This window comes from Vipera ursinii (genome assembly GCF_947247035.1).
Source record: "Vipera ursinii genome assembly, chromosome: 2".
Classification (NCBI taxonomy): domain Eukaryota; kingdom Metazoa; phylum Chordata; class Lepidosauria; order Squamata; family Viperidae; genus Vipera; species Vipera ursinii.
The window spans coordinates 77,405,603-77,428,591 of record NC_139513.1 but is presented as its reverse complement, the minus strand read 5'-3'; the positions used below and the strand labels follow the sequence as shown (position 1 = coordinate 77,428,591).

General features: G+C 38.5%; 1 protein-coding gene across 1 annotated transcript in view; it reads right to left on the bottom strand.

Moving 5' to 3' along the window:
* The window catches only part of ADAM19 (ADAM metallopeptidase domain 19), a 69,808-nt gene that overhangs the window by 27,890 nt on the left and 18,929 nt on the right, over positions 1–22,989 (bottom strand). The window contains exons 4-7 of the mRNA XM_083353566.1: positions 9,081–9,159; positions 6,428–6,504; positions 2,817–3,009; positions 1,300–1,365 (exon numbers count right to left, since the gene is read on the bottom strand). Coding sequence (XP_083209692.1) covers positions 1,300–1,365; positions 2,817–3,009; positions 6,428–6,504; positions 9,081–9,159 — 415 coding nt within the window. The remainder of the gene's footprint in view (positions 1–1,299; positions 1,366–2,816; positions 3,010–6,427; positions 6,505–9,080; positions 9,160–22,989) is intronic.

The following is a 22,989-nucleotide window of genomic DNA, read 5'->3' as shown; positions in this document are numbered from 1 at the left end:
CTGTCTTTGAAAAGAACAGGGCAGAAGGAAAAGGAATTATAATTAAAAATTCATGAATGATCTAATGTCCTATTGGGAATGATACTAGATACTTCCAGAAATTGATTAGAAACAGATTCCAGACACATTAAGGCAGAATGGTTTTACATCTCTATCTATTGGACCCATCTATTCTTCCAGGACACAGCTAGGAATAATGATCATACACCCAATTTGGTGTTCTTGAAGGAGTGGTATCTTTGTGATCTGGAATTAGCAATCCTTTGTTTGTTCCCTCTGTCATTGTCAGATCACAGTTTGGTAGCTATGATCTTCTCCTGAGCAAGGAGGTTATGAGATCAGCTGCCTAGTCCTGCCAAGTCCCTAGTCGCCATCTGGAATAGGGAAGTGAGTGAGGTTTAGACAAGATTGTGTCCAAGTGGTCTCTCCTGACCTGGGGAACTTGGTGTTATCCATGATATATGTAAGAATGAAGAGAGATTAAATGGATTAAGAGATATCTAGAGTGCCACTGGTGGAAGACAAAGAATGAACTCAACTAAACAGGTAAGCGCTGCAATCAAAGAAACACTTGCCTCCTCTTAAATTTTTAAATTTTTAGCTAAAGCTTAAAACCATCAAAAGGTGTGGTCCAATGTGCAGATGGCAGAGTTCATTTGCCGAGAACCCTGCTACTATTGCACAATCTACAAACTCCAAGGAATCCCAGATTACATTATAAAATATCATCTCAGCTAGCTCATTGTATCAGTGTTACTTACCTCTGAGGGATTTTGTCTACAAATGTTTTGAAAATCAGCCACAGTGGCCTAGTAGGAAATCTTCTCACATGCCCAGATCAAAGAGAATGCAGGTTACCTTAAACATTGCCATGGATAAATCCTCAGACACAATAAATCTGTCCTGACGTTGCACCATTCTTACTGTGTTGTATCTGTGTTAATTATATTTTTCTTTATTTTGTGCCTTCAGTATTCTGGGTGCCTTTTCAGCTGCTTCATTCCCAGAGCTCCTCAGTACACTAAGGATCAACAATTAAAGGCAGGCTACTCAGAAACAATCATATCCTCGTAGATGGAGTTCTAGACTGACTGGGCACATGGCAGAATTGCCTCTTAACCTTTGGCAGTATGCAATCAAAAGTATTTCTCACAAAACTGATACTAGGATTTCCCCATAACCACTCTTAACATAACATAACTGGGACTTTGAATCACTGATTTGTCCATGTTATGTGTAGATAGGCTCTTATCTGCCCTGGGTTCACCACTAATCAGATATAATAAGAGACTTTCTTACTTCTGCATAATCAGCTACTAATAGAAGCTCCACATATTTCATTGATTGTTGATCATCCCTCTTCACCTATGGCAGAAACACAATACATATACATATACATATAGATATACATATATGCTTGGGGTTTGTTTTGGTCAAACAATAAACTTCTGTACATATTTTCATTTTAAGAGAAATAATGACCAGTCATACATTAGAGGAGCAACTGTTCATAATAAGCATCAATGGTTTCTCTCAAGCAAACTACATTTTAAGCTATATATAGGAATTGCTCTTTTATAGATGATAATTCATGTCTACCCTTCATTTCAGTCCTACTCTAGTTATCAGCCACACACAGAGATATATAATTACAAATCATTTGCATTTTATTTTATTATCAATACATTAAGCCTTAGTCCAGAATACTCACTGAACCATTCTCCTATAAATATTAGTTCCTATTACTTTATCACAAGATTTAAATTATGATTTATTTAAGTCACTAAGTATACAAACACTAGAAAATATTTCTAGCCTTCTGAACTGACTGAATTCTACTTTAGAAAAACCATTGGGCTTGTTTATTTATTTATTTATTTTTATTTAAGAATATACCTTCTTAATAAATAAACAATGCCAGAATGATTACCTCATCTCCCACAGATGTTACTGGAACTTTCAGGATAGAAAATGGCAACTTACGAAGCAATGAAAATATTATAAGGACATCAGAAATGAATTGGTTCTTCGCTGCTCAATTGTTTGCCAACAAAGAGATGAAACATTTGTATGTGTGTGTAGGGGGGGGAGGGTGTTGGTGGCTGCTGCCAAGCAGGGGGAGTGTGTGAAAGCTTGTTTGTTTGTTTGTTTGTTTGTTTGTTTGTTTCTTTTTATATACCGCCCTATTCCCGAAGGACTCAGGGTGGTTTACAGGGCAAAGTTAAAAGACAAAATAAGAGTTAAAATAGAATTAAAATAAGATTAAATAAAAATTTGAAAAAGTGCATGCAAGTGATTTAAGGCCTGGGGCCGGCTGCTACCAGGTGGAGAAGGATGTATGGGTTGTTGCAGCAGCAGTGGTTGCAGTGGTGTGGTGTGCATGAATGATTTTGAGTCCTGAGGAAGGGGGGGGGGAGAGAATAGATTTACTTGAAAGACTTGTAACTTTCCCTGCCAGCTTCCCCTTGGATTTTGCTTATGGGAGGCTGGCAGGGAAGGTCACAATTGGTAATCACATGACTGATTACTAGCTCAAGTACTGTTGCAACTTCAAAAGGTCGCTAAGGAGTGGTCAACAAGCAAGGACTAGCTGTATTTTTCAGCTTCAGCTTTCTATCCATTAGCATTGGGATAATAAACTAGCCTATTTTTTCTAACTGCCGGTGATTGAATGATTGTTGAAATAGCCCATGTAGAGCAATTTGAAAGCTGGGAAAAAGCAACATTTATTTTTTTCCTCACTCCCTCCCACTCCCCCCTCCCCTCACTCTGATGTTGCTACACCCTGTAAGATAAGAGGCAAAACTCAGACATACCCTGTGGTGACGTGTTTCAGTTCGGCCCGTCAACTCTGCAAGCCAATCTGTCACCTTTGATTCCAAATGCTCATTTCCACAACTTCCATGAGGAACTTTGAGATGCTCAGACCTGTAGATTAAGTGCTGCTCCTGACTATCAGGAAGAGGTTCTAAGACGTAACTGATGTTGTTGCTTATAAGTATAAGGCCACTGAAAAACAATTCAACAAACCATCAGAAGGCAGGGAAGGCAAATCAGCTAAAACAAAGAAAAAGAACAACAGCAGAATTTAGTAAGATGTAGTTCACACTTGGTATTTACACGAGTGACATTTAGTAATGTTGAAAAGTTGCTAAGCCCATTTTATTCTTGATTTCCAAAGCTAACCAGGACTTTTAATAAAATCCTGAATTTTAAATTTTGAATTCAACAAAGAAAAGACATGGTTATTTCTAAGACCCCCAAAAGACCATTCCACTTTATTAAATGGCTATAAGGAGACTAATATTGAATATATTACAATAAAACAAAGAGAACAAAAGAATCTTAAAGTAAAATTAGTAATGGAAGTAGAAAGGCTTCATGATAAAATTGAAAGGCCTTTAAAATACAGAGGTCTAAGCAACCTAACCAGTCTATGTCAATTTACTGCTATTGTTATTAGTTGTTCTTTTAAAATAGAGTTTTAACTTTATGTCAAAGTCACTACTGTAAGATGGGCAACCATATAAATTGATTGAAACAAAGGAATAAATAAACAAATTAATTAGTAGTGTCTCTTTTTTTTTAAGTTCAACAGTCTTTTCTGGAAGGAAAACTTTCTAAGTCACTGAAGACTATTGCAAACTATTATGGAGATCAGCCTCTGAAAAACCAAATTCTCTCTTTAGTCAGATGTTTTTCTGCCAGTAAATAGTCTTTTAATAATATTGCTTTTTTAAAAATATGGAATATTTTTAATGTTATTCATTTACAGTTATTTATGTTACACCACATAGTCATGTCTGTAAGGTAAGTAGCTATGGGAATAGATAAATAAATAAATAAAAAATAAGAGTGTGATCAACAGCTAATAGCACTATTGCCTGGCATGTTTTCATATATGTGGAATGAGTTTTAGTCAATATTGCTGTTTTCACAGCCTACTCCTGTTTTCTACAGAAAAGCTAATATTAAGTTTCAGGTAAACACATATAGAACTGCTTTATTTAAATATTAAGTTATATTTGTTATATTTGTTATAAATGCTATAATTCAGAATTAATTACTGAGTTCCAAATGGGTTTTTAATGAAAACCAATTTACAAAGCAAGAAATAATTGTGGTCAGTCCCTTTCCTAGTTGTGCTTTATTTTCCCATAAGAGCTAAAAATATATGCAAAACTTTAGCTTCAGTTTTTTACCAGGAATCCCAAATTATTTTGATATTAGAACAATGTAAAGAATGGCCAGTATATGGAACAGTTGTACAGTCAATCAAAAAATTAACAACAATGAACTACAATTTTGGTTGGAAATTTTGAAGCCAGGGCCAAAACACCTGAAAAAGGAGGGATGGATCAAAGTGACTCACCTTGTACCTGTGATGCTTTCTATTTTGTGCAGGCCTTGTGTATCAGCGATAAAAGGCAGACTTTATTTTGTTTATAAACCCAGACAATTTGTTTACATTAAGTTTGGCTTGAGGCTATGGAGGATTTGAAAAAAATGGCCAAAGCTATTTCCTAACTGGACAGAAGCCCAGCTTTCAATAGGCCCTGAAGTGACCAAAAGGAAACCAAGTCCTGTTTATAAAAACAATGTGTTTAATTTCTTAAGTGCACTCTAGAATTAGCATATGTTAATCAACAGCAAAGGCTCATTGCTATCCAAGGATTTTACAAAATCCCATTACTAAGTGAGAACTTCATACTATAGTAAGGATCAGATGTTTGCAAGATTGCTACAAATATTACTCATAATCATAATAGTAAAGTTGGAAGGGACCTTGGAGGTCATCTAGTCCAACCCCCTGCTCAGGCAGGAAACCCTATACCATTTCAGACAAATGGCTGTCCAGTCTCTTCTTAAAAACTTCCAGTGTTGGAGCATTCACAGCTTCTGGAAGCAGGTTGTTCCACTGGTTAATTGTTCTAACTGTCAGAAAATTTTTCCTTAGTTCTAGGTTGCTTCTCTCCTTGATTAGTTTCCATCCGTTGCTTCTTGTCTTGCCTTCGGGCACTTTGGAGAATAGCTTGACTCCCTCTTCTTTGTGGCAGCCCCTGAGATATTGGAACACTGCTATCATGTCACCCCTCGTCCTTCTTTTCATTAGAATAGACATACCCAATTCCAGCAGCCCTTCCTTATATGTTTTAGCCTCCAGACCTCTAATCATCTTTGTTGCTCTTCTCTGCACAAGACCAAAATAAAATTCAGAAAACTGTTCTGAGATAAATAGTATCGGGCTAAAGAAGCAGAAAGGAAAGAATGAATGAAAATGGAAAGATCCTGGCATTTGTGAGAACTGGGGATTATTTGTACTGTTTTTGAAGAGACCTGCTTTGTATACAGAAATTCCAGATTTCATCCCTGATGTCTCCAGGGATGCTTGGAAAAAGAACCCACTTACCCCAAATTCTTCAGACCTGCTATCAGTTAAGATGGATAATACCGGGCTAGACCAGGGGTAGGCAACCTTGGCTCTTTTACGACTTGTGGACTTCAACTCCCAGAATTCCTGAGCCAGCCATGCTGAGGGGAAAGGGAGAGGTTTCCAAGCTGAGCCATGCTGGCTCAGGAATTCTGGAAGGTGAAGTCCACAAGTCATAAAAGAGCCAAGGTTGCCTACCCCTGGGATAGACAGTTAATTATCTTATTCCAAATAAGCCAAACAGGAAGACTCTATAGATCCCCAGAAAATGGAGATACAAATTCATATTTGTTTTTACAGCAAGGATAACTAACTTCCAACTTGTGAGTTATGTGAAGCTAGTCTCTATCTTCTTTTTTTATGGCCCTTGAAGCCTCTTAAAATTAGTTTACAAAAAATTGCTGCAAAACTCTGAAGCAGCTTTTTTTTACAAAGTAGTAAAATAGGTGTAGCTGGATACTTCTTTTTTAAAGTCAAGTTTCTTAAAACAAATGAGTGTATCAGTACCCCCCACCCCCGAATGCGATCATCTCAGTGTAGTCCCTAGTGTTGTTGTTGGTGATGATGGAGGAGGAGAAGGAAAGGGAGCAGCAGCAGCAGCAGTCCTGTTGCCAAAAGCAGCCCCTCCCTATCTTGTGGTATTTGGAAGGAAGAGTAGAAATAAAGCTTACTGACTCCTTCTGAGATCATCCTCAGAAATATTGGTTTAATAGCAGAGCTTCATGCAGAGAAAAGCTCTCATTTGTCCATCATTATTTAGCTATTCATTTATCTCAGGGGTCTTCAAACTTGGCCCTTTTATGACTTGTAGACGCTGGCTGAAGAATTCTGGGAGTTGAAGTCCACAAGTCATAAAAGGGCCAAGTTTGAAGACCCCTGATTCATCTAGTATTTTTAAAGTCCTTTGGTCATCACTCTATATTTTAACAGCAAATTATGAGATTGTGCAAATGTTACTTTGTAGACAGAGAACGCATGAAAGAGCTGGAAACTCACCGTAGACCTCTGCATGTGCTGAGCACTACACTTGATTCACGAATGGCCCTCACTCTTCCATGGTAAAAGCAATTATCCTGAGAGGGTGAAAGGAAGTGTCAAGAGCAAGTAATCTCATTCTGCAGATTCGTTTATCTTTCCCCGCTCCTTTGGTAGGGATCTACGTCAATGTTACATGAAAAGTAGGCATGAAAGGCATAAAAGTGACCCTATTATGGCTTATTTAACCCTCTGGAGATTGGAAGGCTTTTCAATCTTTCCTTCTACTCACCCCTAGTAAAATAAAAACTTATAGCTGAATTGTCCATAATGGCTGGGTGTCCCAGATTGGTCTAAACCATAATACAGTTACAGTTAATTTTGTCTTGATAAACCCCAGCAATTGTAGTTATCCAATAAACAACATTTAAATCGAACATGGCTTAGCAAAAGGTTTGGACAATGCCAGAAATTATGTTATGGATGAGCTCAGACAGCACCAAGCACCCTTCATTTCAACCCTGAATTGCAAATACTGTATCCTGAACATGTTTACTGACTTCTGGGGTAGCTAGTATTTTACAGTTTTCTTCTTATGAAAAACCACAACATATTGCAAAATGATAAAACTATACTACATAGAATTCCATTATGAAAACTAGCAAATGGGAGAAAAAAATCCGCAACCCAACAGCCATTACAATTTTGCACAATCAGCCTCTTTTAGAAAACTACAGTAAAGAGAAGAAGAAAGGTGTCATTATGTACGCTTATTTGTAAACCTATCTGAAGTGCTGCTAGACAGTCTACATTTTCCCCAGTCAGTTAATTTATAAGAGAGGTCCGGCTGGACAAGAGCCAACTGGCATAAGTTAGTTTTGGAAGGCCTTGAGAGGATAACAAGCTTTCAGATCCCACTTAGCAGAAGGCAGAAGTTGAGAGGTCAGCTCCTGGACTACATCCAGGTAGAAACAACACACAAATTTGGAATCTGGGATTTTCACATATGGTGCTTTGCTATTGAGGCAAAAGAAAAGATTATAGCCAATCTTTTTAGTTTTATAACAGGAAGAGTCCTCTGCAGAAAAAAAGCAAGGGATAGGATATATGTAGGGCATGGGCTAGCAGGCATGTCAAACTGCTGGCCTGCGGGCCAGATGCATCATGCCCAAACCATGCTCACCCCATTGCCGGCAATGGGGGAAAAGTCACAATACGTCGCGCAACATCATGTGACGTCGCGAGTTTGCAATGCCTGGGCTAGAGCATAAAAAGACAATACACAAGTAGAAAGTGCAAGTTGAGAGGTCAAAACATGGCAATCAGAAAGAATGCACATTATAGCACGGCTTTATATTAGTTCAGCTGCATAGTTCTAGTGTTTTGGAGTGGGGGGGTTGGCACTATAGTTCAGGGGGCCATCAGCATATCATTGCAAGACAGCACTGCACTAGAGACACCAATGTAGTTCATTGCCAATTTTGTATGGAATTTCAAGGGCCACACCCAAATTGCAAGCTAATTCTACGTAGTTATGGATCACTGCAGCTGTAACAGCAGTCCTCTGCGGTGCTCTTCATCATTGCACTTAACAATTTCACTCAACATTTCAGCGGATTCTGTGAAACAATAGTTGTTAAATTGCTAATGTGGGATGTAGCAAATTGCAAGTTTTACTTTTTAAAATAAAATCACAGTTTGGAAAAGGAATAGAACTTATTTCTATTTTGGCTGTTTTAAGTATTCTGTCTCATCTGAATTGTATTTATTTATTGTTGAAGTTTCAATGTTAAATACTACTCCAAAATTACTCTGAGCAGTGAAGAAATAAAAAAAATACAGTGGCTTATCATATTTACTCAAAGAAAGATAACTCAGTGAAGAAATGAAAACTGTAGCAGCCACTATCAAAAATCCCCCATCAGATTCTTATTCAATCACTACTTCCATATTACATTCAAGGTGCTGGTTATCACCTATAAAGCCCTACATGGCCTGGGTCCGGGATATTTGAGGGAACACTTGCTGCCGGCATCAAACGCCCTTCGCCCAGTGCGCTCCCACAGGGAGGGTCTGCTCAGGGTTCCGCCGGTGAGAGATTGCCGGCGGGTGACACCCAGGGATAGGGCCTTCTCAGTGGGAGCGCCTGCCCTCTGGAACCAGCTGCCGGTGGAGCTGAGGACTGCCCCCGACCTCCGATCATTCCGCCGGGGCCTGAAGACCTGGCTTTTTCAGCTCTCGGGCCCAGACTGAGGAAGAATTTTTAATTTGGGGTTTTTTAACTGACTACAGGGTTAATTTAATACTTTTTAATTTGTTCTTAATTTTTGTATTTTGGATTTTTAATTCCCTGTAAACCGCCCTGAGTCCTCAGGGAATAGGGCGGTATATAAATATAACTAAATAAATAAATAAATAAATAAACATCATTACACTTAGCAATGAACTCATCTGGAAAAAAGCAAAAGACCAATGAATGTTTCCTTATTTACTTCCCCAGCTTTGAAACAGAGTATATTTGAAACTGTTCGCTTGATTTTTTTTTCAATTTTTTGTGCCTCCAAATCATTTTTTCAGGGTGCAATCAAGACTTGTTCTGTGTAAAGCCTATCAAAGTTGGAACCAGGTTTGTGTTCAAATGGATTTGTCTCATCAAATTACATTTGATACTCACTGTTTTGTTCAAGGAGATAGTTTGGGCTGTTCCAGTTTTAGTATAATGAGTTTCAGTGTAATCTGGTGCAAAGAGATCCCTACCAACAAAAATAAAGAAACAGAGAAGGATGGGGTGGAGGAAAAAAAAATAATATTAATATTATTTGAATATTCAATAAATATTCAATGAAATCTTGTAACTATGTCCTCAGTAACGAGTTCTAACATTTAGCAAAAGTGACCAATCAGACTCATGAAAAAATTAGATTAAAGTTGTGACAATGATTAATAAATGTCAACATTATGTGTCAAGAAAAATGGCAAAATGAAGTAAAACCAATTTAGCAGGTGAAAAAATAGTCTTCTTAAAACTGTGCTGGACATCTGATTTCCTGTGGCCAATCTGACATTTCAACAATCTGCATAATGCAATATGAGATGGAAAGAAAAATGTCTTTCTCTCTTCACTCCTTTTGTACCATTCATAATTCTATAAACATATGATTGTTCATGTCATTAGCCTTCCATAGGTTGGTGATTCTTCACCTCATGAATTCATAGAAAAGATAAGAGAAACTTAAGTATTTTGTACACCAAATGTGCTCTGGAAAAACTTCAGGTTAATGGATCAGTCATGGAAGCTTTTATCCTCTCGTTGTAAGACTCTAACAAATCTAATTTTGCTTTTCCCTTGCTCTTTGTTAATGTTGCATCTTCAGACTATGGTTAACCAAAACAGCCACAAACAAAACTGCAAAATAAGCTCAGTTATACATCCTATGATACCAAGGGTCTGGACAGCATGCATCTTCAAAAATCAATCATTTTCTTTGCCATTTCTTGTCTGGAAAACGACATTAGCAATTAGCAAAGAGTGGCCAGAATGGTTGAGTCAAGATTGCTTTGTGGAGTAGTGAAACTAAATGCAGTTAAACTTTATTATTATGTCTGAGTCTCAATGATCTACATTTGTTCAGGGTTCAGAACCTGCTTATCTATTACCCACATAGCTGCTTATTCAAGTGTATGCAAATATGCTACATTTTCTATATATACCCATAATTGAATCTTATTTGAATATCTTTGCTCTCTTCCAACTTTCAGGTCTCAAACAAATGAGAATGGCTGAATTGTACCTCAACAGTGTGATGCTATTAAGAGCACTATATATACAATTAATACTGTTTATATATTCCTTATATTGTCTTTCTATCCCTTCATTTCCCTTTATTGTTCTCTAGCCTATGATGCCATTCTTTAGACTGTAAAAGAAACAGGAAATATTGGGATTATTTACAAGGAACAAACAAAACTGCACATCTGATTTCTATCTAGTAACACAAATTTAACATTAACAATAGTCAAAACAGATTTTGGGATGCTATCAAGATGACTAAAACTGTTCCCAGATGAGAGACAACCACTTTAATATTGTTACCATTTTCCTTTTGGCTAGATATTTATTAAATTAAAATGTAATCTCAGAGAAAGAATTTTCAGTTTGTATGCCTTGCTTTCTGCAAATAAAGGATTCATCAGGGGCTCCTTAAATCCTAAAACTAGAATTTAGGATAACCAACTTTTTAGACAGTAATACCATCTGTACAAGTTGAGTTTAATCAATATCTCATCTCTGTCAGAAATGCCATGTACCTTACATAGGAATACACTTTTATCAGGTCTGTATGAAACTCCAAAGTAAAACATTATGTACAATATTTTAAAATATGAAAAGGGTAAAGTTTAATACTTAGCTCTAGTCTCTTCTTGTCTTACTACTGTCAGTTTAACAACTAAAAAGCTGACCTTTTTCCCCTCTAAAGTAACTTTTGAGAAATAATTTAGAACACATTTCCACTTCTATAGTACTATCCTTTTATCAATTATAGAATAAATCTAATAAGTAAATCTAATAAAAGCTGGAGGTGGAGTAATAACTTCCCAAATCCTATAGCAGACCCATTCAACATTTGGTTGACCCATTCAACATTTGTTTCCCTAGTAAAATTATCAGAAGACACTATTAGTAACTAATATACCTCTATAATACTAAAAGTAATTCCAAAATTCTTGTTATACAACACAGATCTGCTTACTAGATGTCAGAATTCAGTAGGAAAATCTAGTAGATGAAAGAAGCTGCATAGACACTGGTTGCAATAAGAAAAAAGGCAAGGGACTCAAATGTTATTTCTGAATTAAGGGGATCCTCCATCTCCCATGTCACCATAACTACTCTGTCACTGAGCCATTGCCACCCTACTTTCTGCCCATCATCTTTGTATTTCTTCTCGGGTATCCTGGTTACTTTACTGTCCTTCCTTTCCAGCCTCCCCCTCTAATTACTTGGGGTCATCAGGAAGCTGTTACTTTAATGATAGAAAGGGCTTACTGCTTAGTGCTCTATCTCTATCCATGCTCATCATTATCATTACCTCTGAGCTCATTTGGCTCACAGCCTGCAGACAATCTGAACACATAAAAAATGGATGGACCTTGAAAAAGATCATTTTGCTGCACTACATGTTCATTTCATTACTAAACTTATACTTTAAAAGGTGTCTGTTTCCTGTCCCATTACTGAGTTCTCATTGACAACTGGAAGCCATCCAGGGCAGTGACGGGATTCAGCCGGTTCGCAACACTTTGGCAGAACCAGTAACTAATTTTTTGTTACCCAGGCCCAGAATGGACTTCCGGAAATGGCATCCACACAGAGAACCAGTTGCTCACATATTTGAATCCCACCACTGATCCAGGGTCATTATGAGCTGGGTGGTAGATGCCCACCAAGATGCAGAATCTTAGATATACAAACCAATGTTTAATGCTAACAAAGAAAATGTATATTTGTGAATGTACCTTTAAATCAGTCTACCAATTAAATTGACAAGTCCAAGTTTTCTTAGCAACATTTTTGATAGTAGTTTACTACTACCTTCTTCCTAAGGCAGAGAGAGAGAGAGAGAGAGAGAGAGAGAGAGAGAGAGAGAGAGAGAGAGAGAGAGAGAGAGAGAGAATGCCTACATTAACCTAACTTCCATGACTAAGGCAGAATTAGAATTTAAACTATTCCAATTTCTAATCCACTACACAAAATAACTTCATGAACTACACTAAGCTGATTCTCTAGCAACAGGGTCAGTAATTATTCTATAATGTAAGGCTTATGTTAGCTTTTCTCAACCTGGTGCTAGGGATACAATACTAACAATTCTTAGCTAGTGTGGAAATAAATGAGCAATGCAAACCTATAGATATCTACCAAGGTCATTGGGACTGAGCATACTTAGTAACTTTAAAATTTGCTCTTCAACAATGGTTCTTGACTGTGGATGTAAAAAAGTCCACTAAAGACCTCACTGGAACCATGATCTGGATGACTGAGAATCTCCATAGAGAGATGAATGACTAATTATTTCAATATGATGATGGCTACTGTGGTCTTTATTCCCTGAAGAACATGATAAAATCTGATGTACCTATTTATTCAAAGTCATCCATTTCCTTGTTATCTTACCACAAAAATGTATGTAATGGCAAACCTTATGAATATGTGGCTAATGAGTTTGGAGGAACTAAGATCAATGTGGTCTATATGTGATAGTTTACACTATTTTCCTGAAACAAAATGAACCACTTCCTTTTTTTCCCCTTATCACTGTTCAAAGTGATAAGGTAAATTTTATATTTGTTTTTTGAAGTGCTGCAATCATAGAAAATAGCAATGGCTGACTTTATCTCCAGCTGCTGCAGCTGCTTTGTTTAGCTGGACGTGCATCTGAAAAAACATAGGGAGAAAAATAAAACGCCAGGTAAAAGAACAAATAGAGGGTAAAATAACTGAATTATATAAAGTTTGGGCTCAGACCTGTTTATTCTCAAGTAAGCGCAATTAATTTCAGTAGGACTTAACTTCTAAGTTTGCATGTTTAGGATTATTAGGATCAAAAGTTTGCATTCTTTTTTCACTGAAAGAATACACTGTGTGGTGAATATAGCTTAACTGTGGCCTGCAGAGTTAGCATCCTTTCTGCTAAAATACAGATGTTGGCTGAAAGCAGACAGCTGTTGCCACTTTTCATTACAGTAGAAATCTCAGGAGCAGAGCCCCATCCAGAGAATGAGCAAGAACCTGGCCTGTAGCCACAACATACAGATGTTTTAAAGGCTGAATTTCCCTTCCAGCCCTATTCAGCACATTTTTGGCTATGCTCCACTGTGTCAATGACACCATTGTTCTGAGCAAAGCCTCCATCTTCAGAGTAGGGGATGGAGCAACGAAGGCGCCTGCAGTGAAGGGGGTTTCTATTTTGTGGCATTAACGCCATTAACACAATGTGAAGAGAAGGGATGCAAATAGTTTATGAATGAGGCAGATGGAAATTTTGGGTACAAAATGCCAGTATGCCAGTATAGAGACACACAGTTTCTTTGTTGCAAAACTGTTCTACTGAGTTCATCATCTCTTACACAAGGGAAAACCTCATCAGAACGGATAAACATACCTAAGACTAATTTTCTAACCACTGCGCTGGTGGTTAGAATGCAGTATTGCAGGCTAACTCTGCCCACAGTCTGGAGTTTGATCCTGATGGGCTCAAGGTTGACTCAGCTTTCCATACTTCCAAGGCTATTCTTCTAGGTTTCGGGATAGGGTGGATTAACTCTTTTACCTCAATAATTTTCAACTATGGTTTCAATGTTATTCATATCTTAATTGAGATTAATCTGGGAATAGTACATGTGATTGCACTACTCAGTGAAAACTCAGGAACAATACTGATTAGGCAAAGTTCATAATCTTCATTGTCTACATACTAATGTCCAACATACAGGAAATAAACAAGATGAGCTTGTTTACGTGCTGTAGATATACTTCAGCAGAATAATCTTCTACCATTCCCAATCCTACACTCTAATTCCAATACAAAATCAAAGACATCTTCCCCACATTTAACAGAAGAAAGTGGGGGACCTGAGGAACACCAGATTGTTGGAAGAGTAGCCAGTTCAGAGTATCTGAACTGAGGAACCATATCTGCAGAGTAAATTATACCTCCAAAACAAGTCACAAAGCATAATTCAATTTAACGATTATGAATAGTGGCCAGTGAAAACCAGAAGCTTCTGGAATAAAAGCCGTTGCCTGAAGTAATTCAAGCACTAAAACAATGATTGTATCAATCTGACATTAAAACTATGAAGTAACTTGATTAATCCTATTTCTATCAAATTTGCCAATGCCTGTTACTTAACATTTTGAAACTTCCTTCAGAACCTTCCTTGCTTTGACTATGTTGTTTCAACTATGTTCATATTAAGTTAACATTGCTTTTTGACCCAGGATTGTCTATTTCTTGCAGTTATGTAAGACAAGAGCCTTTTGAGACTCTTTCTTCCATGATGAAAGAAGGTGAGATCTTTATTTGATGTAACACAATTAAAAGACAACAAAATCCTGTACAAATCCATAACACTGACAATATCTCTGACTATTCAGGACACAGTTGGGAAATTTGTGGGCTTTTAGCTGTTCTTGAATCACAACTCCCAATATTCCTTTTCATTGACTATGTTGTCTGGGATGCCTAGATTTGTAACTTCTGACAGTTCGAAAATGTCATCCATTCCTTATCTCAATCTAAAGTCTACCATCAGTGATGAACATCTCTATTTATTAATTTTACATTTCACCCATCTCACCGTTAATGCGACTCTGAGCAACTCTCTTTAGTACCTAGTGATTGAGAATGGGTGGTAGTAACATCTTAACTGGCATAAAATACAGAAAATCTCAAAAGTCCTTTAAATTATATTATTACTGTCAGCAATTCTGAGACAGCAGAGACAGAGGCCATGCTACTTAAACATTTTCAGAGTTGTAGACCCAACAGCTCTGGAGAACTGATGAAGACTATAATAGACCAAGGCTATTTTCACAAATCCCTTTATTTCAGGCAAGGGTGCAGTTTCAAGCACTTGTTATAAAGTCTCTTCCAGAAGAACTTGAGATACCATACCAGATACCTCCTCTGGTTTGAGACCTGCTGATTTTTGTATACAAATTATTTTTTTAAAAAAGTTATGTCCCAGAAATCTTTCATTCTTGGTCAGGATGGCTGAGGATGTAGAAACTGTTGGTTAACATCTGGAAGGCTACAAATATGCCACCTTTCAGAGATGGGAAACCTACATTCATCCTGTTACTAATGAACTACAATTCCCAGCATTGAGGGGCGCTGTATTGGAGTGTACCAGGTTTCCTATCCTTGTTTCATACTGAACAATTCTCTATGGAACTCTCTGGTAGGTCTTGTTCTAGCACAGCTCTTCTTACATGTGTATTTGTTTAAAAGGGCAGAGAGGAATTTTGTTCTGTAAAACCATCTTATCTCTATAAGGAAGTGTTGGAATTTATGAAATACAAAATGATGACTGCATATATTCAGTACCAAATACTAGACTTAGGTAATGGCCAAGAACCAAGATTCATCTATCAAAGACAACATTTACTTTTAATCATTGCAGATTTAGTTTTCACGTTTGATTAACCTGCAGTCAAATCTATGAACCAACTCTCCTGAAAAATGTAATTTCAAGGGGAACCTTTTTTGTGTGGGATTTGAACATCAATGCTTCTTTGCTATAGGCAAATAATCACCTGTATGAGTGAGGATTATCTGCTGTATCCACACAATTTATTATACTATGGTTTCAAGCTTGTATTTTTAGACAAGCTGCTTGCACTGACATCTTTCAGCCTATATTTGCTGATCTGGGATCACTGAGAGGCTAAGAATGAAAGCCACCCTTTCATTAACACACCCAGCCCCTAAGCTAAAAAGAGGATAAAGTCATCCTTTTTAGATGCTGATGTTCAACATGCTCTGCCAAAGCTAGAGATTTCAATCCTCTTTACTTCAGCATCATCCTATTTGTGAAGAATGCAACTTTTCAAGCAATGCTTGCTTCTCTGTCCTCCCCCCCCTCTTTTAAATTATTATCACTCAAAGGGGTTGCACTGTAAAACTGCAGAGCCAAAAAGTCACCAGTGAAGAAAAGGAAGGAAGCATACTTCCCTCCCAGGAAATTTTGCAATGAGGAACAGATAACTTAGATAGACAAGCTTCCTTGCCTGGCCTCCAGAAAATGAAATCATTATTCCAGGAGGAAGATGAACTAAAAATTCTCAGGTGGCAGCTTTCTTCTTCTGACCATTCAGATAGTCTTTGCAAACTCTGCAGGAAAGGGTCAAGGCATCCAATCATTAGCCTCCATTAGTATCCCTGCATCTAGGAAATTATCAGCAAAAGTTAATGCGAGGGCATCCCTGCAGAGAAAAGTTCTGCTATCCTGCCGACCCAAAGCCAAACTGGAAAACAATCTTTCCCCTTTCCAATCTCTAAAGGAAACACGGGAAAGGAAACCGCAAGGCAGGAAATGATGGACAAAGATTAACAGCTCAGTCGAATTTGTCCACCTCCGGAGGACATTCAGAGTAGCCCTGACACAAGGAAGGGTACAGTATGCTTGGCAATGAGGGAGTTTTGTGCTCCAAACTACAGTAATTCTAAAATTAGATCTCTGAATACAGCTGGATGCCAGGACTTTTTCCTGTGCCAGCTGGTCTAGTCATGGAGTTAATTACATCACATCTTGGCTACTCAGGAATTTTTCTGGCAAAATGCCACATCTCAGGGCAAACATCCTTCACAATGAAACTTCAGGAAACACAAAGAGCCATGGCCTCCGTGTCTTTTTTCTTTCTTCTTTCACAAAACTTGCAGGCGGAAGAATAGTATTCAGACTGCCTTCATGCATTTCCACATTGACTTGGCTTACACATAGTGCTAGCCATAACAAAATGAGTAAGCCACAACGGGCTGGGTTCACACAACTTCTGAAACTCCAAGCAAATGCACGATGGTTCAGCATGAGGTAAGAACCTAGGCACTGTTTCCCTGAGTTGGGTTCTTGCCCTGATCAAGTTGGCAAACCTCCCCCAGTCTCCTGGATATCATTCAGATAACACAATGCAGAATAGTTTAGATGATAGATCTCACATGATATATGGCAGATATTGTAGCGTATTGTGGCGGGTTCCCGGTACAGATTCGAGGACAGCAGGCTTCAAATCAAACAGCTGTTTATTGCCTCACAGGAACGACAAGCAAGTGTGAACCCCCCTTATATAGAGACGCTGGTGAGTCTCTGTCCAATCCCCGCCTTAGGATATTTCCCGCCGTTTCGGTTTCCTCCAATCCGTGCGGACCGCATGCGCAGCTGTCAGATTCAGCTGTCACTTGTAGCCGTGTGTGGGGCTGTCAACAGAAACCACGTGTACGGCTGTCAGCTGTCAAAGGAGCTGTCACTAGTATTTCTTACATTGAACAGTGTTTAAACTTACATACATTACAGATATAACACTTGCTGTAGCTGGTTTACATTATGGATAGCCTGGTTCTAGGTGAACTGGATAGCAATTTTGGTGGATGATAAGATTTTTCCAAACTAATGTCTAAGTTCATACATACATTTTCAAACTATGGTTTCTTGAATAAATCATGAGCAACTGGGATCATGCACCACTAAAAGCTATGAATTATGCTTTTACAAACTGCTGCAGCAGCATTTATGCCCTGCACAACACTAACTTGACAGAAAGTTTAATGGCATACATAAAACCAATGTGGCCTCATGGAGAACACTATATGTTGGTCCAGGGTTTTCAAAACTGAGGCTCTGGTTATTGTCCATTCTTTATTAGAAACAGTTTACAGAAAACAGATTTCTTTGCTTAAATTCCTTTAAAAAAGAAGTAAATTGGAAAGACAAGTTTAGATTATTGGAATCTGAACCACCATGAGAAGTCATTTGTCAACACTGTGCGTGATATCCTCAATATGTGAATGATATTCAGCTACAGATAGTCCTCAGTGTACGACCACAATTGGGACTAGAATTTCAGTTTTATGAGGGCAACTCGAAAATAAACCTCCATTTGGTTATCAAAAACAGACACTCGCAGATACAGAACTTTTATTATACACATTAGAAAACTACAACATTACATTACTTTTTGACATAATCGCCATTCAAATTGAGCCACTTGTCATAACATCTTACAAGGTTTGAAATTCCTTACTGGTAGCTGCTCAGCACCAAATTTGGGCTATAAGGTGTGTGTGTGTGTGAGATCAAAAACATCCCAATAGAACTGCTTCAAAAGTTCTTCAGTGTGTCCAGCGGTGTGCGGGCGAGCATTATCATGAACCAACACCACACCAGAAGTCAGTATACCCCGACACTTGTTATGGATGGCTTGTCTGAGTTTTCGTAATGTTTCACAGTAGAGTTCTGAACTGATGGTCGAACCACGCTCCATGAACTTCACTAGCAGTACTCCTTTGGCATCTTCACATCTGGCAGGATTTTCTATGGCACCACTTCCGGTGTGGTGTTGGTGCAGGATAATGCTCGCCCTCACACTGCTAGACGCACCCAAGAACTTTTGAAGCAGTTCTGTTGGGATGTTTTTGATCACACACTCCCATAGCCCAGATTTGGCACTGAGCAACTACTACTAAGGAATTTCAAACCTTGTAAGATGCTATGGCAAGTGTCTCAATTTGAATGGTGACTATGTTGAAAAGTAATGTAATGTTGGAGTTTTCTAATGTGCATAATAAAAGTTCTGTATCTGCAAGTGTCTGTCATTGATAACCAAACGGAGGTTTATTTCTGAGTTGCCCTCATAAATCATATTGGTCTTAAGTTGACTGGACCCAGTTTTTGATACAGAAGTCATTAAGTGAATCATGTGGTTGTTAAACCTGAATCATGTAGTTAGGTGAATCACACATTTTTTAATATATTATCTGAAACAAATATTTTTTGCAATAAACTAGCAAAAAAAAGTCACAAATTGTGGTCATGTGGCTGCGGGACATCATATGGTCATGGGGGAGGAGTGGATGGGCTGGCATGACATTTTATGAGGGCCAGAAATGCTTTAAAGCACCTGTAAAACACACTTTCCAAGGTTGTCATGACTTTGAATGGTCCTAGGCTAAGGACTTCCTGTATACATCTTAGCTCCACGCTGAACAAGCAAATGCGAGAGAAGCGCTGATCCAATGCCTGGAGGCTGATGGGAGCTGAATGGGGAGAAAGAGACTCAAGCTTAATCTGTCAATGGAGAGATTGGCTCTGAGTTTTTGGGCCTAATGTTCCAGGAAAGCACCATCTTTGTCCCCTGATTCAAAGATGGTTCAGAGTTTGGGAATTCTCCTAAACTCACAAATCCTGCTTTGAGGAATAGGTGACAGATGCGACTAGGAAGATTTTTGCACAGTTACATCTGATACACCAGCTGCAACCATTATTTGACTGGGAGGCTCTGTCAGTCATGCTTTGATCATCCCCAGCACACAGTGTAAAGAGTAACATAAGGCTGCCCTTGAAAGCTGGAAGCTACAGTTACTACAAAATATGGCACTTGAAACAGTGCTGAATGTGTCTATGGAGATTCTCAGTCCTCCAGGTCATGGATGAAGAAGACGTTGCTAAGAGCTGAAGAAGCTCTTTGGATGAGAAGCGAAACGTCTTCAAAGAAAAACAAGAAAGCCCAGTTGCCTCTTGAAAAAGGAAGTGATGAACGTGTGCTCCTCAACTTCCTCTCTGCTTTAGGAACTCCATTCATTGCCAATGGGCTTTCAGGTATGATTCAAGGTGGTGGTTGTCACCTGTATAAAGAAGAGTCCTTGATGCTCCCTGATGAAGTTACCTAGGTTGGTAATAAAATGGCTGCAAGACAACAACCGAGCTCAGGGAGCATCAAGGACCCCTCATTTCAACCCTGAGCTACCGATAACCTCTTCTATGGATACCTGTATAAAACTCTACCCAGCTCCAGTTTTGCTTATCTGAGGGATTGCTTTTTTCTGTATTTATCTGTTGGTACAACCAGATCATACAGACTAACTCCAGGCCTCGTTGCTGTCAGAAAACGGTGGGCTTTTTCCATTAGTGCCCCAGTTCTTTTAAACTTCCTCCCAGTGCAGATTCGGTCTATTTCCTGTCTCCTGGGCCTATCAAAAGTAAAAGGTTGTCTGGGATTTTGCTAAAACTCACTTCTTCCAATAAGTCAGAAAGAGGATGTTTTACAACACACTAGTCAGTGGTTTCTGCCTTTTTTGTTTGTTGTTTGCTTGTTTGGTTTGTATGAATGTTCTTTCTGTATTTTGATTTAGGTGTTTGCTTTTAAAGAACTGTTGACTGTTAGCTGCCTAGAGGCTTTTAGAATGGGCAACATACAATTATGTATGTATGTATGTATGTATGTATGTATGTATGTATGTATGTATAAATAAATAAATAAATAAATAAATAAATAAATAAATAAATAAATAAATAAATATTTTTAAAATGATTAATCACAACCATTCAGTAGCATCTATAATCTCTTGCTGCCTTGGTCACAATGAAAAAAGCAACATTGAACTATAATTCTGCCCCTTTGGGATATGTGGAGGACACAATGATGTGCATCAAAAAGGGGACAAATCTTGCATCAAGTCACAGGATTCCACTTGTATCACTCTAACCTCCCTTGCCACCCCCTGAAGATGCTACTGCCTCCATTATTAAACCAATATCCTCTCTTTCCCTTCCTGAACTTGTCCCCAGTTGGCCTGTGCAGATGGCCAGTGTTGACCTAAAGCAATTAATTCTTATTAAACACAGACTTACAACAGTGTATTTGTTTTTATCACAACTTCAAGACTTCCTTAAGTTCAGTCAGAGGACTGGCTTCTTTCTTTCTTTTTTCCTTCCAGAAAATTATGCTTTGAAACACATCTGTGAACATCTGATGCTCTTTGACAATAATGGCCAATGTTATACTCTCATGATATCCTTCTACTCTGGGCTTTCTGTTTTACAGCTGCAGAACTTAAACATCTCAACAACCCATTTTTGAAAAACAAACCGAGTGCACCGGGTGTTTGGGAATCAATTCAGAGATTGTATGTAAATAAGAGTAACTTCCTGTGGAATTAAATGTGCTTTGTACTGACACAATGCTGGCAATATCAAGGCAAATGTAAATTAATCTTAGTCAGACTGTGCTCAGTATATCTTCAAATAGCCTCAAATAAAGTGGAATCCAAAATCTCCTTCCAGAATGCTACTATTCTGCCCTGGACCTACCTCATATTTTGTCCCTACTTCTTTTTACTGCCAATCTTTATATTCATTGGAATTTTGAAAAAGCTATCAAGTTCATTGATGGTGATGATGCATTGTCCTCTGGGTATAAGCACCCTCAGCAATTGGACTTGCTAGGGGTTCATGGGCCTGGGCGTTTAACCCAATTATTGAACTAGGGACTTTGCTTCATGGCTACATGATAGGTTAAGAGCTTTTCCCATCTGGCTCCAATTCTTTGGATCCCAGCCAAATGAGGTTTGGACTCAGATGACTTCAAAGTTTTAAAAAAGCGTGAAAAATGCTTATTTCATAGCTCACTTTTAATAGCAAAATAAATAATAAATCCTTAGCTGTAGAGGTTTTAACTTCCCAGTCTGGCTGCCAGATTGGGAATGGTCTCCAAATAGAGAACCTAAATGTCCCTGTTTCATGGGATACACACCAACTGAGATCCTGTTCTGAACAGATGCTAAAATCAAGCACATCCGCTGGTAAAGAGAATTTTGCAACTATTTGCTGTTTCCTAATACTTAAACAAGCTTCTCTGTGGTCGACAGGATTTGTTCCCTGTGCACAGGATTTCAGCTCTAACCATCAGAATACATGTACTTTAAGGAAGGTTTAATACAATTTTCTTTAATGGGGATTTTTTTTAAAGCAAGTACCTCAAAATGTCTCTTGACCGACCCAGAAATAAAATGGAAAACGTTGGCTGACTTCATAAGCACAATACTTATGAAGCACATCAAAGCCCTAAATTTCTGCATTTCTACAAATATTAAATGTGGCCATTTACCCTCAAACTGCCCGTCTCTAGCCTACATATTTGATTAGCCTGATGCTGGGCTTTCTATCTTCTCCTCACTTTTAACCTATCATAATATATAAACAAGGGACGCAGTGGCTCAGTAAGGGACACGGTGGCTCAGTGGGTTAGGACGCTGAGCTTGTCAATCAGATGGTTGGCAGTTTGGCGGGTCGAATCCCGAGTGCCGCGTAACAAAGTGAGTGCCTGTTACTCGTCCCAACTTCTGCCAACAGTTTGAAAGCACGTAAAAATGCAAGTAGAAAAATAGGGACCACTACGATGGGAAGGTAACAGCGTTCCATGCACCTTTGGCATCTAGTCATGCCGGCCACATGACCACGGAGACGTCCTCGGACAAGCGCTGGCTCTTCGGCTTTGAAATGGAGATAAGCACCGGCCCCTAGAGTCGGAAACGACTAGCACACATGTGCAGGAGAACCTTTACTTTTACCTTTAATATACAAACTCTACGGATTTTTTTCTATGTTCCAACCACTGCACTTTTTTTAAAAAAAAATCTCCTTCTTCCCCTACCTCAGTGTCTTAAAATTACAAAATCAGTGGTAATGGAATAACTGGGTGATGCCCAAGGGGTTCAATAACTTCTTGTTTAGAATAAGCCAGTTTGGTCTACTAGTTAAGGCAGCAGCCTAGAAAGGGGGAGAGTGTGAGTTCAACTCCTGCCTTAGCCATGAAAGCCAGCTGGGTGACTTTGGGTCAGTCCGTCTCAGCCCGTCACCTCACAGGGTGTTGCTGTGGGGAAAATAGGAGGGGAAAGGTGTAATGGATACATTTGTGCTTGAGTTGTATGTAAAAAATAATAAAGGTGGGATATAAATAAATAAGAAAAATTCTACTAGCAAAAAACTAAATAGCTAATGTATAGAACGCTTCAAATCTACACAAG